This window comes from Acipenser ruthenus, chromosome 1 (assembly GCF_902713425.1).
Source record: "Acipenser ruthenus chromosome 1, fAciRut3.2 maternal haplotype, whole genome shotgun sequence".
Classification (NCBI taxonomy): Eukaryota; Metazoa; Chordata; class Actinopteri; order Acipenseriformes; family Acipenseridae; genus Acipenser; species Acipenser ruthenus.
Window position 1 is genome coordinate 28,651,196 of NC_081189.1, and position 16,591 is coordinate 28,667,786.

General features: G+C 41.4%; 1 protein-coding gene across 2 annotated transcripts in view; it reads left to right on the plus strand.

The window, feature by feature from the left end:
* LOC117411691 (phosphoglucomutase-like protein 5) overlaps positions 1-16,330 on the plus strand; it is a 44,691-nt gene extending 28,361 nt beyond the window's left edge. Inside the window, exons 8-12 of one of the 2 annotated variants that reach the window (XM_059035153.1) lie at positions 4,749-4,884; positions 5,250-5,433; positions 11,035-11,169; positions 13,252-13,379; positions 16,059-16,330. In XM_059035153.1, coding sequence (XP_058891136.1) covers positions 4,749-4,884; positions 5,250-5,433; positions 11,035-11,169; positions 13,252-13,341 — 545 coding nt within the window. In that variant the 3' untranslated portion in view covers positions 13,342-13,379; positions 16,059-16,330. Of the gene's footprint in view, positions 1-4,748; positions 4,885-5,249; positions 5,434-11,034; positions 11,170-13,251; positions 15,042-16,058 lie in introns of those variants that run through there. The other variant, XM_059035145.1, reaches the window with a different exon arrangement.
* Positions 16,331-16,591: the final 261 nt, after the last annotated feature.

Consider the following 16,591-nt stretch of genomic DNA (forward strand, 5'->3'; position numbering starts at 1 on the left):
TTTATTTCTTAGCAGACGCCCTTATCCAGGGCGACTTACAGTCGTAAACAAATACATTTCAACATTGGTTTATATTGGTGCACATCGGTTCCGAAGGAGTTGCTGGTGGAATGTATCCAGTTCATAAAGGAGTTTTTCACTGTTGAAAACATTTTTTCTACTGTAAATTGAAATATAATTATGTCAACTACTAAAGTAACAGATCCACTCTTGTCAAAGCCCCATGATTATTACTAATGTGATAATTATGCCAGAAATTGAGGTTTTTTAAAATCCATACTGTATATGCAAAGTGGAGCCCAGAGTCACTAAAGCCAGTGTTGTAGTGGTAAATATAAAAGTGGGTAAACGCTCCTGTTTATTGGAGTTGAACAGATAGATTGAACAGATAAACATGAACAGATACATTGTTACTGGCCCTCAGCCAACCAGAGCACCCCATACAGTTATTTTCCCTCTCAGGTGCTGTTCACGTGTGAACAGTCCCAGACCCGATGGTGCGCTTCACTTGAACAATTCTGAGCACATCCTTTCAGGGGCCCTGCAGGTCCAGTGTGCATAACAGAACAGTAACAGAATATAAACAACCAAACATAGAACACGCAGTCCAGTGGCCACGCCCCCCCTGCTCATGCGGCGCAGTTCTGACAGAGCTCTCAGTTATCAGTCTCGCGTGCAGCAATACAACACAGACGCTCACTGTTAAAGTATCTTGTCTTTAACCCAGGATTTGCATATCACAGGAAAGAACAAGTGAGTAAACTCTGTATCCCTTATATGAGAAGTGGATAAATGCTATATTGCCCAAATTAAAAGTGGGTAAACACCGTTTACCTGCGAATACCCTCAACTACACCGCTGACTAAAATGGTTTGAAGAGCAGTGGATGAGAAAAATAATATGCATGATTCCTTTTATTGGATCAAAAAGTTTGGGATTTAAAAACACGAGAAGCACAACAGTCTTGATGGTGTCTCTAAAGGCTGCTACCAACCAGACGCGATGCGGCAAGCGAAAATGTGCTGCGATGCGACAAAATGAATAGAACCTATACTTTTGATAAGTAGCTTTCACACCACAGGCGGCACTGGAGTGATGAGAAATAAATAGGATTGAATCGCTCGTCAATTAGGGCATTGAGCAATCAGAGAAGTCAATGCACGTGGTCCAGCAGGGTGAAGCAGTATCCAAAATGACGGAGGAAACAATAATACTTGCCATTGAGAAAATACCCAGAGCTTTATGATATGACAAAGGTCATCACAACTATAAAGATACAGATTTGAAAGACAATATATGGGAGTCCATTTTGAAGGAACTGGATAAGCCTAGTATGCATGATTTATTGCCATATGTGTTGAAATACCGTCAGAGGAGACACTCATAATTTCCACATCATGTTGACGAATATGTACCAGTCTTAATCATAGTTTTAACAATTGCAATTTTTAACAGTTGTAAATCGCATGGCGTCTGGTGTGTGGCAGCCTTAAGTGCTGAGGTACTGATTGAAAATCAGGAAACAGTTTCACTTGTTTGAGAAATAGGAGGAAGAAATGCTGAACTAGTGAGTCAGGTATCTGAGTATAAGTATAACACAATGCATGTTATTATTATGAGGCCACAAGTTGAATGTAAGTTAGATACACATTGCCTTTCACACTGCTATACACCTGAAAACATCCTATAATACTACTATAAAGTGTGCAACAAGAATGCTATTGTAAACATAAGTTCATGTGGTGTTCACTTGATTTGTATGTCTGTACTGTACTTGTACCCCTTTTTCCATCCCTCTGTTATATTTATGTACACTTGTTTAAATGTTACACTTACCTTGCTTTGTAAAGCATTTCTCCTGTCTTAAGAGAGCTCCCTATTCTAAATAAAAGCCATTCTTCTGCTATAAAAGGATAAAAGCTTGAAGGAACGTCCCTTGAAAGGCTCCGCATCCCAGACTGCTTTCTTGGCAGGTGGTCAAGGAATGGGAATGGCGTAGCTTAGAAATTCTTCCATTTTTCTAGCAATGCTCAATTGGGAATAGCATGCTGTTGGTTTTATGGGAACTGTCATCTGTATGCCACACATAGCATTTAATATAAATACATTATATATTGTACCTTATTCCGAAAATTAAAAAAAAAAAATACTTAATATGAAAGGTAATAGCTGCAGTATAGTAGGGTGTCAGGCTCGAAAGTGATGAAAGCATGGAAAAAATAGGAAAACCACGACGACCAAATTGTGTGCAGAGTTCAGCATGGTATAGTGGAAAGCAGTTAAGGTCAAAACTGTAAGAATAAAATGCTACTATGGCAGGGCAGAATTCCACAAGCCTCTTGTTGCACCAAAAAAAATGCATGTTTGTGTTTAGGTGTGTGAGGAGCATAACAGTTGTCCGCAGGATCAGTAATGAACTGTGATATGACATGTCCTTGAAAGAATTAAAAGTTTTTTGAAATGGTCACATCCAGAACAATTTAACATCTTGCTGACTTGTATTCGTGTCAAAGCACTACAGTGCATCCTATTGACAATGTTATGGCAGGACTTTCAGTTTTTTTCCTCATAGATACAACATCAGGAAAACAGTGACCAGAATCCTTAACCTTAATTTCCGCAGCTTTGATTTGACTTAAGAGGAACTGTGCTTTTACCATTACCCTGCATCTCTCATCGGGACTGGAGTAGCAAGTTCTCCATATCCTGAGGGCTGGAGTTCAGAGCAAGCGTTATAAAAAAAAAAATAAAAAAAAAAAGAACCCCCCCCTCCTGTGTGAATATTACTTGTAATTAGCCAAATTAGTTAAAGGTGAAAAAACATGTGCTTTTGATTATGATTGGAAATGAGACTTGACAGCTCAGTGTGCAGAGATGTCAGAACTCACAGTCTCAGTCAAACACAAGATTTATTTTTTCTTAAATCAGAATTATTTAATTAAGTACAGCTCTTTCTGTCCTAAAATTAGATTGAAAGAGGTGCAATTATACGTGGCTGTTCTCTACACATGACAGTTTGGAAGCACTTGAAAGTGGAATGTAGAAACTGGAGCTTAATGGTGCTTTTACAATTATAATCTAGAAGACCATGAGTTCAGTTGCTGCTCTTTAGTTCTAATTGCCTGCCTTAGACATATCTATGGTAGGCTAGATAAGCCAAAGTGTCTCCAGCGCCATCTAGTGCACAGCAGTGTATTGCCAGCAAAACTAAAGGCAAACGTGTTTTAAAAGTGGCAGATCACTACACACTGATCTAGCCAATGCTACATTGCTACATTTATCTCTGCCAAGAAACTATACTTGAAGAGCAACTCTTGAGCTCCGGTCAAAGCACCTTACACAAACTTAATGAGAAATTGTAATTTGAACCACTCTGAATGATTGCAAACGTCATAAAAAGGTAAATTGGAGTCTTTATAAAATTGATGCTAGGAGAGAAATACCCACATGATCTACTCCCTAAACAGCAATAATTTGGATATGATGCTACTAAACATGAGATTTAATCCTCTATAAGCATCTCCCTACCTCACTTTCAAACCAATGTCCTAATCATAGGACATCTTTTCAGTGTTTTATTGCACTGTGTGGTGTTAATAATGAGGGTCAATGAATTACTCCTGGGTGAAAACACTAGTGGAATTAATTTGGTGTTTAGATCTCCTTCTGTTTAGATCCTTAATATTAACCTTATAACCTGTTGCTTCAATGGTTTCATTTTCCATATTGACCTTACAAGGTTGTATTTACAGGGTGTTTATTGCTTGTGGATTGGAACTGATGCATGCAGTAAGAGCTGAGGCTGTGCTTAACTCTCAGCTTGTCAAGTTGGCCTGTCCATGGGGGGTTCTAGATTCACATCAGTGTAACCACCCTTAGTCATGACATTACTAACCGTGTACTGTCATATGTCATTTTGAAAGGGACACTGACACTGAAAAAAGACTAGGATGTAAGGCAAAAAAAAAACCTCTGAGTTAAGTTCATTCCAAAAAAGGACCCTGCATCGATGTAGGAATCGTCAATGTTGAAATGTAGAACTGACATTTTTTATGTATTGTATAGTGGTTGCACAGCAGGGGATGTTTTTGCAACTGGTTTCTCTTAATGCCAAAACAAAATCGGACTCCATTATCACCACTGCAGAAAGCTGGTCTCTAAAAAAGAAATGAGTTTCAATAGGTTTTGTGGGAATGTGACTGTTTTCAAATATTTAGATTCAAAAAGAATACAATTATATGAGAACTTCCTTTGTTCAGCCGACTTGAGGCCCTCAAAATGCAGGGAGTATGACCTTTTGTGTTATTTACCATGTTATGCATCAATTTTGATCATGTTATGCATCAAATACTATTGATATTATATGGACATTGATGGTCTTATGGGCTCGAAATAATATAGTCGGCAAACTCACTGGCTGCTCTGAAATCAGCGTAATTAGGGTTTTAATGTTGAAAGGCTCCCTTTACAGTGGTATAAAAAACACCCATCAAAGGTTTCTGACTCTTGGTTTCTCATGTATTAAGGGTCAATTATGGGGCTTGTTCATGAGAAACAAGGCATCTGCTGTCCTGGCTGACTTTATCTTTTAAAATGGTCTGTCTCCACATGTTGGTAATAGTTGGTTTGTGGTTGTTTTTATAGTTCCCACAAACTTACACTGTACTAAATGCGCCGATTTAAATTCTCTCTACTCATAGTCATTTTCTTTGGTACACAGAATCTGGATTAAGCTTTCTCTGTTCTAGGTTCGGATCACATCCGTGAGAAGGATGGACTCTGGGCAGTGCTGACCTGGCTGTCTATAATGGCTGCCCGGAAGCAGAGTGTGGAGGAGATTGTGAGGGACCACTGGGCAAGACTGGGACGCAACTACTACTGCAGGTAGTCATTTAAAAAAATATCCTTTCTGGGATTTTATACCCTTGGTGCGTGTTCTAGAAAAAGCACCACTTAATAATAGACCAGTAAATGAATCTTGTGCATGTCCATATGAATGCATTCCTATTTAGATTTCTTTTCAGTATAAAACATTGAAATTAGTTATCCTCATTGTAATCTCTATGTAAAGTTACTTAGTGCTAAAGGAGTTAATATGCTTTCTTATTTAATCATGTGCAGAGTTCAAATGAATAGCAATAATCTTAATATAACAAAAAAATACCCTTACAGAACATACATGAAAATATATAAGCCCTTTGAGTTCTACTGTATTAGCAGTATTTGTTTCTTACTCTGTCCTGTATCAGGTTTGATTATGAGGGGGTTGACCAGAAAGCTGCCTTTTTCATGATGAGGGACCTGGGAGCTGTGATCACTGACAAGGCGTTCACTCATCAGAAGTTCGCCGTGGGGAACAGTGTGTACAGTGTGGAGAAAACAGACAACTTTGAGTACACAGACCCTGTGGATGGCAGCGTGACCAAAAACCAGGTCAGATAGTCAAAGGCCTTTATTGAATTTTATCACAAGACTTTTACAGTAGCGTGATGGAGAATGTTAATACAGCATTCCAGTTTAATGACGCTGTGACAAGGAAATGACAGAGGTTGAGGCTCAGAGACAGTTTAAAGTTCAAAATAAAACTTTTTAATAAACAAAAATACAAAATAAACAGGCACAAGGGTCAAACAAAAAGGTTTTAAACAGAAAATACACACAAAACAAAACTTACAAATAAAGCTTCCAGGCTGGGTGTTGCCTTCACTGGTTTCAAAAACTTACAAAAACAGCACACTCAGACAAACACAATTGCTTCTTCTCCTCTAGAACTCTCTCTCCCCAACTGGGAGGCTGAGGCCTCCTTTTATGCCAGGTGGCTGAGTAATAATTGAATAATTAATTGGTGGATTGCTCCCACCTGAAGCAATCAACCTGGGCAGGGAGGAGAATTTAACTCCTTCCCTGCCAGTATTTCTAAGGGCAGAGCCCCGCTCTGCCACACACCTCCCTCCACGTACAAAGTATGGAGGCCGCAATCGGCCAAACTACCCCCCCCCCCCCCCCCTTTGAACCCAAGCCCTCCCCCCAAGAGTCCCCTTATGTCCCTTGGGTGGGCTATTTCAACGGGCAGTGGTGGGCGGGGTTGATGTCGGCTCCCCCAAGCTTTCTTCAACAGCAGGGGGCCCCGAACCTTCCAAGAACATGAACGCTGGCAGGGAACCTGGACCCTCCAGCAGGAGCAGCGATGGTGGCACCTCTAGTGGCGGAAGCAGGAACGGCGGCCCGACTCCCTCTGGTGGCGGAGGCGGGGACGGCGGCCCGGCTCCCTCTGGTGGCGGAGGCGGGGACGGCGGCCCGGCTCCCTCTGGTGGCGGAGGCGGGGACGGCGGCCCGGCTCCCTCTGGTGGCGGAGGCGGGGACGGCGACGCTTGTCCATCCGGCGGCGCTGGACCCTCTGGACCCCCTGGCGACGCGGCACCCCCTGGCCCCTCTGGCGACGCTGGACCCTCTGGACCCCCTGGCGGCGCGGGACCCTCTGGCCCCTCTGGCGCTCGGGACGGTGATGGCGGACCAGCATCCCCAGGAGAAAGCACACCGAGAGCCTCTCCAGACAATGCGGGCAGGCAGGCAACCCCAGGCGACGCGGACAGGCAGGCAACCCCAGGCGACGCGGACAGGCAGGCAACCCCCGGCGACGCGGACAGGCAGGCAACCCCCGGCGACGCGGACAGGCAGGCAACCCCCGGCGATGGAGGGAGAGACAGCTCCGGCTGTTCCCCCTCTGCTGGCGGTGGAGGGAGAGACAGCTCCGGCTGTTCCCCCTCTGCTGGCGGTGGAGGGAGAGACAGCTCCGGCTGTTCCCCCTCTGCTGGCGGTGGAAACAGCCTGTATTCTTCCCCTGCAGGTCCCTTCAGCCCTAGGCCTGTGGGCTTCCCCTTCTCGGGCCGTGGACGCACCGACTCCTCCCGCTCGGGCTGTGGACGCACCGACTCCTCCCGCTCTTTACGTGGACGCCCCGACTCCTCCCGCTCGGGCCGTGGACGCACCGACTCCTCCCGCTCGGGCCGTGGACGCACCGACTCCTCCCGCTCGGGCTCCTCCTCCTCGGGCTGTGGACGTTCGGGCTCCTCCCTCTCGGGCTGTGGACGTTCGGGCTCCTCCCTCTCGGGCTGTGGACGTTCGGGCTCCTCCCTCTCGGGCTGTGGAAGTTCGGGCTCCTCCCTCTCGGGCTGTGGACGTTCGGGCTCCTCCCTCGGGTTGTGGACGGCAGCGGCTCCCCCCTCTCTGGGCGACGGCAGCGGCTCCCCCCTCTCTGGGCGACGGCAGCGGCTCCCCCCTCTCTGGGCGACGGCAGCGGCTCCCCCCTCTCTGGGCGACGGCAGCGGCTCCCCCCTCTCTGGGCGACGGCAGCGGCTCCCCCCTCTCTGGGCGACGGCAGCGGCTCCCCCCTCTCTGGGCGACGGCAGCGGCTCCCCCCTCTCTGGGCGACGGCAGCGGCTCCCCCCTCTCTGGGCGACGGCAGCGGCTCCCCCCTCTCTGGGCGACGGCAGCGGCTCCCCCCTCTCTGGGCGACGGCAGCGGCCCCCCTTCTGGCTCTCGGGACGGCGGCTCCTCCCCTTCTGGCTCTCGGGACGGCGGCTCCTCCCCTTCTGGCTCTCGGGACGGCGGCTCCTCCCCTTCTGGCTCTCGGGACGGCGGCTCCTCCCTCTCTGGCTCTCGGGACGGCGGCTCACCCCTCTCTGGCTCTCGGGACGGCGGCTCACCCCTCTCTGGCTCTCGGGACGACGGCTCACCCCTCTCTGGCTCTCGGGACGACGGCTCACCCCTCTCGGGACGACGGCTCACCCCTCTCTGGCTCTCGGGAAGACAGCTCCACCTTCTTTGTTTGAATGACTGGGGCCTCTCCCATATCTACTGCCAAGTAGTTAATGACCATGAGGGCAAGCTCTGCGAAGGACGCCGGGTGATGCTGTTCCTCCCACTTTTCCCACCTCCCCCCATCTCAACACCACAGCGTGTTGATAACTATGGGGAGGTCGTGGAAGAGGTCCGCCTCAGGGTGCATCAACCAGTCCCATATTTCCCGGGATGGTGGTGAAGGTGGTGGCACTGGAGGTAGTGGGGTGGCCCCTGATGCCCGGGGTGAAAACTGCACCTCTTCCTGGGCCTGATTGTAGGGGCATCCTGCCCAGTTGTGGCCGTCCTCCTCACAACGGCCACACCAGTCTGCTGGTGGCACTTCTGGGCAGGACCTCCAGCGGTGGTCCACCTTCCCGCACCAGGAACACCAGGGGAAGAGGCTGGCCGGGTCCTCCAGTGGTGGCTGTTGTTGCAGCAGCTTACATTTCTTTGGCTGCTGCATCTCCTGCCTTTGCCGCTGTCTGCTCTTCTTCCCCATTTTTTTTTTTTCCAGAAAAAAAAACTCCTCAAAATTCAAAAAACAAAAAAAAAATACTGCCCTGAGCCTCCAGGTAGCGTTGTCCCACTTCTGAGCACCAAATGTGACAAGGAAATGACCGAGGTTGAGGCTCAGAGACAGTTTAACGTTCAAAATAAAACTTTTTAATAAACAAAAATACAAAATAAACAGGCACAAGGGCCAAACAAAAAGGTTTTAAACAGAAAATACACACAAAACAAAACTTATAAATAAAGCTTCCAGGCTGGGCGTTGCCTTCACTGGTTTCAAAAACTTACAAAAACAGCATACTCAGACAAACACAATTGCTTCTTCTCCTCTAGAACTCTCTCTCCCCCAACTGGGAGGCTGAGGCCTTCTTTTATGCCAGGTGGCTGAGTAATAATTGAATAATTAATTGGTGGATTGCTCCCACCTGAAGCAATCAACCTGGGCAGGGAGGAGAATTTAACTCCTTCCCTGCCAGTATTTTCTGACGCATTTACATTTTTTTCTGAGAATTACAGCTACCTCTGGTTTCATCTTGTTTTTCTGAATAAGAGTGAGCAAGAATTTGATTAAAAAAATTATAACGAAGTGTGTTAATTACTAGTTACCTCTTTCAATAATAATAAAAAAAATTCACAGAAAAAATAAACCATCCATATTACCACCTGTGGTATTTTTTAGTGAATACTAAATCGAGTCAAGCAGCTTAAAAAAAAAAAAAGCACAGTCCCTTTTCCTTGCTGGGCACCAGGGGATAAGGCTGACATATTTCCTTTTTTTTTTTTTTTTTGGCAAAGCAAAAAATGAAATGAAAATTAAAAAAAAAAAAAAAGAACATTATCTAACTATTAGGAAATAAACAAAAGGCATATTAAAGAGCTGTCATGCATTAGTGGCGCCCTCTATACCCACTAGTGATAACTCCCAACTTCTCTCCGGTGCTACACACCGAATTAAACTGTCTCACGTACAGCTTACATATGTCTAAATTATTAAACTTCAAATATTTTAGTCAAATCATGTATTGAGATGAAAATGTAGCTTTGTTCTCCGGAAGCACTTTTGTCTGATGTTTTCTCAGCTATGCCACAGTGTTCTGAAATTCTAGACAGTAGGGATTGTGTCAGCTGTGGTACCTTCTCCAGTGTCTGTCTGGAGGGGCAGCAGCTGTCCATAGGTCTTGGAGCTGAATCTCATGAGTGGTTGGCAAAAGGATTGCGGAAATATGCCTCAGAAGTTCTTTTGAACATTGACTCACATGCTTCCAAAACAAGTAGCTGACGTGGTTACCTTTTAGTTACTGTTATTATGTTTCATACGATCTCCTCTCTAGAGCAGGGTTTGGATTTAGAATTGACAAATCACATTTAGCCTAATGCGAGAATGTTCTAGGGGTGTGTTTTTTCTCTCAGGCTCAGATTGTGACCATGACAACTACCAAGCTTAACTTTATTTATACTTCCTTGGTGATGCTTCCACGGTAAATTCAGACTGTACTTTTAACCTGAAGCCACATTGACACCTATTGCTGGCAATGTACATTTGATAAAGGGGTTATACTGAACTGTATGTATCCGTGCCTTCTTTGCGCCTGGTTTTAGTCAGTGCAATTCAATAAACTTTTTTGGATCTGATAAATCTACAGCAAGTGATTTTTACTCTCATTAGACATTTGGAAACAATTTTATTAAGCTCCAATGAAGCAAAAGTGACCATGTAATTATTAGAAACAAGAGCCAAAACAGCAAAGAAATGGCTAGATGTTTTTTCTCTATTTTCCCACCCCTTGATTGCAATGGCTAGTATAAACTAGTATTAGCAGCGTTATGAATGTACAGTGTATTTATGTATGAATGAATGGATGTACATTGTATTAGTTTTCAGAAGAAGAAGAAGAAGAAGAAGAAGAAGAAGTTGTTACTTTGGTGTGAAAAAATGCATAAAACTGTGCTTTGAGTTAAGGTTCACTTTGGTGTCAGGGTTATGTCAGGGTCCACTCAGGGTTTGGTCTACGTCTTCTCCATTAGAATGTGTAGGTAAATGGATAGAATCCCCACCAATAAGGTGTGGATCTTATTCTTACAATTGTGCAACCTCTTCTAATCAATGGCAAATGGAGCAGGACCTGGAATCAGAGACAGAGGTCACTGTTGTACCTTTATTTATTGCTGTGAATGAAGTAGAGTGCCAGGGTTATGGAATGGCAGTTTTAATTCCCCTTACTGTACAGGTATATCCGAGATTTGGGCCAGAATTATGAGATTTAAAATTGCATCTCTGGGTGTTTAAACACTCAGCAATGAATAGGTATTGAAAAACCTACCTTAGACATTTATTTAAAACAAATATTTTGTTAAGCAAGAAGCATTTTAAGTCACATTCCTATTTTCGCTTTCAAAGTGAGGTACTATGCAGTACCAGTTCAGGAATAAATAATATGTTCAAAGAATGCATAATATGGGTCAATATGGTCATCTTAATTATTTTCCACTTTGTAAAACTATAATCTGTTTAAATACAAAGGCAATGACAAACAAAAATATAATGCCTCAGTGTTCAGTGTTGTTGCCAGAATACTACTGAACAGAAATTAATTTACAATTTCAAGAAATGACTCTTGCTGAATGTCTTGAACCCTTGGCAGTGCCATGTTCTTTGAACCACTCTACTTTCTCTTCCTACAGGGGCTGCGCATCATTTTTACAGACGGATCAAGAATTATTTTCAGACTGAGTTTAACAGGCTGTGTTGGCGCCACCATCAGAATCTATGCAGAAAGCTATGAGCGTGACCCTGAAAAACTCAATAGAGAGACTCAGGTATTATACTGCATTGTGTGGTCACTGGAATTGTGTGCTGTCTTCTCAATGTGTGGACTGAAGAATTCTACAAATTGTTACTGCCTAAAATTATACAGTACATGTACCATTTTTTTCTTCAATATTTATATTCATTTTTCATATTTATTATTTATGTTATAGATTTTAATTGCCAGTTTTTGTTCTCTGGAATTAAATTTGACATGACCTGCTCATATATTATGTGGTAGTGATTGGAAGAAAAGGACTCGTTTGAGTAAGCAGATAAAAAAAGTTATATTTCAGCATTTTGAATCTCCTGATTTATTTAGCATTTTACATTTTAACTAGGATGGCACTATCCATAATAAAAAAAAAATCCCAGCCTTACTCTTCCTTTATAAAAGTTTACCAATCAAGCATAGTGAAAGCATATTACCTTATTTAAAATCTGGAGTTGGCCTGACCCTTTTTTGCTACTCTACCCTTCGGACAAATCCAACCTTTTCTCATCAAAACACAGACCCCAGATACGCCACCAGGTTAGCGTGACCCCACTCACAGTGTTTCAGCGGGTCACAAGTAAAGAATGAATTGAGAGGTGTTGCATTAAATAATAAATCCCCTGCAACATGTTACAAAAATAAACTCAACATTTCTCACAAATAAACACCGAAAACCAGGAGTGCTACCTACTCGTAAGCAATGCTCTTCACTATAGAAACAATTATACATATTTCCATGCTCACCTGTTTGTGGAAAATTAAAAAATATATATGTTAAAACTTGATAGCTCAAGAACTTTTAGCTTTTCAGAAAGCGAAAGTCTTTTAGTAACATGAAGCAAGGGTAGATTATCTAAAGAGAACTAATGAGTTGTGATTTTTTTATTTTTATTTTATATATATGCAGTATCGAACATGGAAATCAACTAAATAGATTTCAATCCTTGGTTTAAGAACACGTTTAAAAGGATTAGTGTGCTCATCAGGTATATATACCAACATTGGTAGTCTGTAGCCTTTTTAGTCATTTGCAGACTTCTTCTACACACAACAAGACATGTTCTAAAAGACTTTTATGGTAGGTTTAAAATATAGTTTTATTGTTACCTGCTTCAGCAAATCTTTCATACACTCTGGTGGAATAATAAAGAGTAATAAACATACAAATGTAACAATAAGAAACATGATTCATTTTAAGAAAATCTAATGGGACCCAGTATAAACTGTGTAAACACGTTACTGCATGTCAGTTTATGAACTTCAACTTTATTTCAACTTGAGCAATGACCTTTGATAACTTCCTCTGGGTCTGCACATTGCTGCGTAGTTATCAGGTAATTTCTCAGTCTTAGCTTAACAGTTTGTAATATTCCATGCAGTAACCTATGTTTAACCTCTGCTGCATTCTAACACCCTGAACAAAAAGATAATAAAATGGTGGAAATAATGAAGGGGGAAGTTACCTCTGGATCTTGTTTGAACCCTGATTGTTCCAGAATGAACTTCATATTTTATAGTACAATACCTTCCGATTTTAGCACTGTGTACTGTTTAATGTGCCTGTAAAATAATTCAACTTCATAGATTTGATAAGCTTAGTGCATTCATGTTCTGGTTTTCTTCAGCTAGCTCAAAGTTCAAGTATATTGAACCTTGTACTTTTAGATTTCTATATATCAATACGGATATCCTACTTTCCAAAAAATGAGGATTTAAAAAAATCCCTTAATTTGAATATCCCTAAATTAAATAAATCAGAGAAACAACTGTTGTTCATTTTTAGTATTTTAAGCATTTTTAAGGCAGCTTGAATAAGGCACACTCTCACTATAAAAAGGATAGTGGGGCTGTGGTATGTTTTTTCTTATCTATGCGTACGTGTCTACTAAGGTGTATATATCTACTAAATTGACTAATTGCGAGGACATGGATAAAAAAAATAACCAATAACAGGTTGGCAGGGGGCTATTCAGAGGTGTTTGTAAAATTGAAATTAAAATAACTAAGGTTTTACTGTTCAGGAATTGTGTCTCAAGCTCAGTTTGTTTGATGCTTTTCTTTTGAAGCAGAACTTAACCAATCTGTTTATTTCATTTAGGCTGTGCTGGGCCCTCTAATAGGAATCGCACTGAAAATTTCTGAGATCCATGAGCGAACAGGCCGCAAAGGACCTACTGTCATTACCTGATCCCACCACTGAACACTCAACAGGGGCCAAAAAGAGAAGTACTTCCATGAGGTTGCAGTTGCCAAAAATTAGTCACTATTTGTGCCTTGCATCTTTCTTTAAAATACTAAAACAAAAAAAAACAACATTAAAGGGTTATGTAAAGGGAGTTTTAAAGACAATCTAAAAGGGTGTTTAATCAGCATTTCCTGTATTGTTTTGTTGTTGTTGCTGTTTTTTTGTGTGTTTTTTTTTTTTTTTTTTTTTTAAATGCTGCAGTAGGGTCTATTTAAAAGCAACAGCAGAGCTGAATACTGCTGCTCTAAAATCTATAAACCTGTTTTCTAAACCACTTTTTATTTGTTATTACCTTATGTTTATATGGTGGTCAATAAATCATCCATAAAACCCCCAGCAGCACTGATATAGAGTTAAGGCAACATTATTGAGCTTCACCTCTGATTAGATTAAAATAGACCCAAATATCTTTTTAGAAATGTAAATACAAGTTGGTTGACCAACACGCATACAGATCAACACGCTCATTATATGAATTAACTTGACAACGGTATTACATCATTTACAGGACTGTTGTACCTTTCCTGCAGAAAACGTTTAGCAATGTGTTACTTTTGGATAGTATAGTTCATTTTCAGGTCACAGTGTAATAAAAATGTACTTAGTAACAGACACGATGCTGGTATTCAGAACTGCTATTTCAAGTGACTGGATCCAGATAGAACACAATGAATTTCGAAAATGGCATGAGCATGATTAATGCTTCTTACCAATGAAAAATATATTTTTCACATACTGTAGATCAAAAAGGGGTAGAGGGTGCCCCTGTGAGAGACTATTTTAAGAGAAAGTGAAGATTAATTAGTATTCCACTTGCAAGGCTTTTATCATTTTGACTGGCACAGTTTACTTCAAGATTCAATTTAAATTATGGTGCCGCTATCCTTATAGAGACTTTTAAAAAGTATCAGCAAACTGCCATGATAAAGATAACTTTGGTTTTTTTTTGTTATTTTTTAAGCAGTGTTAGTGTTAAATAATTGCTCACAAGTCATCATAGATTTTGTAATTTGGTGTTTTTTTAAAGCTGACGTAATGATGGTGATGCCATGATTCAAATGTAATCTCAGGGTTAGTTGCTATGCAGTAATGCAAATGCATTAAAGTTTTGCATTTGCACTGATCTTCAGCCATGGGGGCACTTGTACTCTGTCACAGGGCTAATATATGAAACCAGAGGAGACGCTGCATTTTTACATAATCCCATGTGCCAGTTTGTGTGGTTTTAAAAATTTTTTTTTTTATATGTATTGAATTTATATTAATAAAGCTTTCGTTTCGTTATGCCTGTGTGTTTATGTGGCCTTCTACCTTTGATTTTGTGTTATCTGTTTAATACTTGCAAAGCAGCAACTAGCAAACATTAACCATCTGCTGTTAGTAATGAAGCATTGAAACATAATAGAGGCTTTTTGAAGTTTAGGGGAACACAGTCTTATTCAGGGAGGGTCTGAAAGAGTACTGCAGTAATTGTTAATATTTTTTTGTATTCCTTGGGGGAAGAAAATACTACATGCATGAGATTTTTGCAAATGTTGATTTTTTGTTTCTATTTTTAATGTTTTTAATGTATGTCGTCCTGCTACTGTAAAAGTGTCATTCATCTGTTTGTGATCTTAGCTAAATAAAGTACTATATCTTAACTTCTGTTAGTTTGTTGTGCACATTACATTATCCTACATAATGGCTAACCAGGGAATCAGAAGACCTTATAGATTGTTCAATTAAACTGATCTTAACCCTGGTGGATCTAAATCCACTCTTTAGATGATTAAAATATGACCCTTTAAGAACCAAGGTTAAAACATTTAGGGGTAAGTCAATGTATCCAACAGCAACGTATTTAAACACTGACACTGAATCATTAATAAAGATTCCATAGTTACGAAAAGCAAACATCCAACAGTTTTTTCTGTCTGTAAAAATCTTTAAAATATGTTAAAGATTCAAATTATTTCTTTATTTGTATCCATCTCAGTTAGATCAATTGAATATGCCCATTGATATCTATTCGAAAATATGATATACTGGTAGTTCAGATTGCCAGGTTAAAACAGAACTTGTTCGATTTTATCATTATACCATGTAGTGGTTTGACAATAAATGTGCTGTCTTTTGTGTAAAATAGAAGAGCTGCAGATACGATGGGCAGGACAGAGCTGACTAGAAAATGATACAGAGATAATAGGAGTCGCTAGGTCGGTGCCTCCACACCCAATATTGCCCAAATAACTTTATTTTCACAACCTTGCAGTGCCACCCTAGCTACCCTACTGATAGTGCTATGGCAGGTGTTTTCATAGCCAGACCCTGTATTTTGCTTGAGCAACGTGTTTTCTCTTGCAGGAATCCCTGATTTCAAAACTGCAATGTCATTGTTTTTCAGATTCATTTTATGACTGCATTTTCGTTCAGAGATTAAGACATGTGCAATAATAACAATTTCCATTATAAAACATGTACATTCCAGGTGATTGCATGAAGTTATTGAATGTGTGTAATATTCCACAACATAAACCAGCAATGTATGTACTTACAGGGGGGAAAAACCCATGTATACGAGTATTGTTTGAATTGAATTCCCCACATGGCTCCAGAGACCTGGAGGTTCAGTGGGCTCCTCCAATCCCACGACCAAGCCAGCTTCCTTTTTCACCTAGGAACTCGAAAGCGGATGTCAGCGAGCTACCCACCTCTGGAGGACAAAGGCCAGCCCTGCATGAGGTCCGCCTTTGAGCTCACTGGACGCCTGGCCAGTAGGGTTTGCTGTGGCGCGATGAGGAGAAACAGTTCCTGACGGTTTTGCCTCTCTTCTTATATGCATTATTCTATAGAAATATAAAGCTACAAATCGCCATGTACCAATATAAAAATGTACATTATTGTGAAAAGTGTTGCAAGGAAGTGTCAAAGTACAATGTTTAATACATTTTTTATTAGGCAAATCTTTATTTTATTTACAATGTAACACTACCTGCATTTTCTTTGTACACAGTGCAAACATGTCCTTGTTATATTCTTATTTACAGTCAGCATTCACACATTGTAAACAATGTATTATTTGATAAAGTGTACATTGATAACAGTAAAGGAGGGTGCATCTCTGCACATGTTCATTACCATTGTTGCTATAAATTTGTTTTTCCTATTTACAAGAAATCCTCCAATATATTATTCTATACTGTAATAGAGT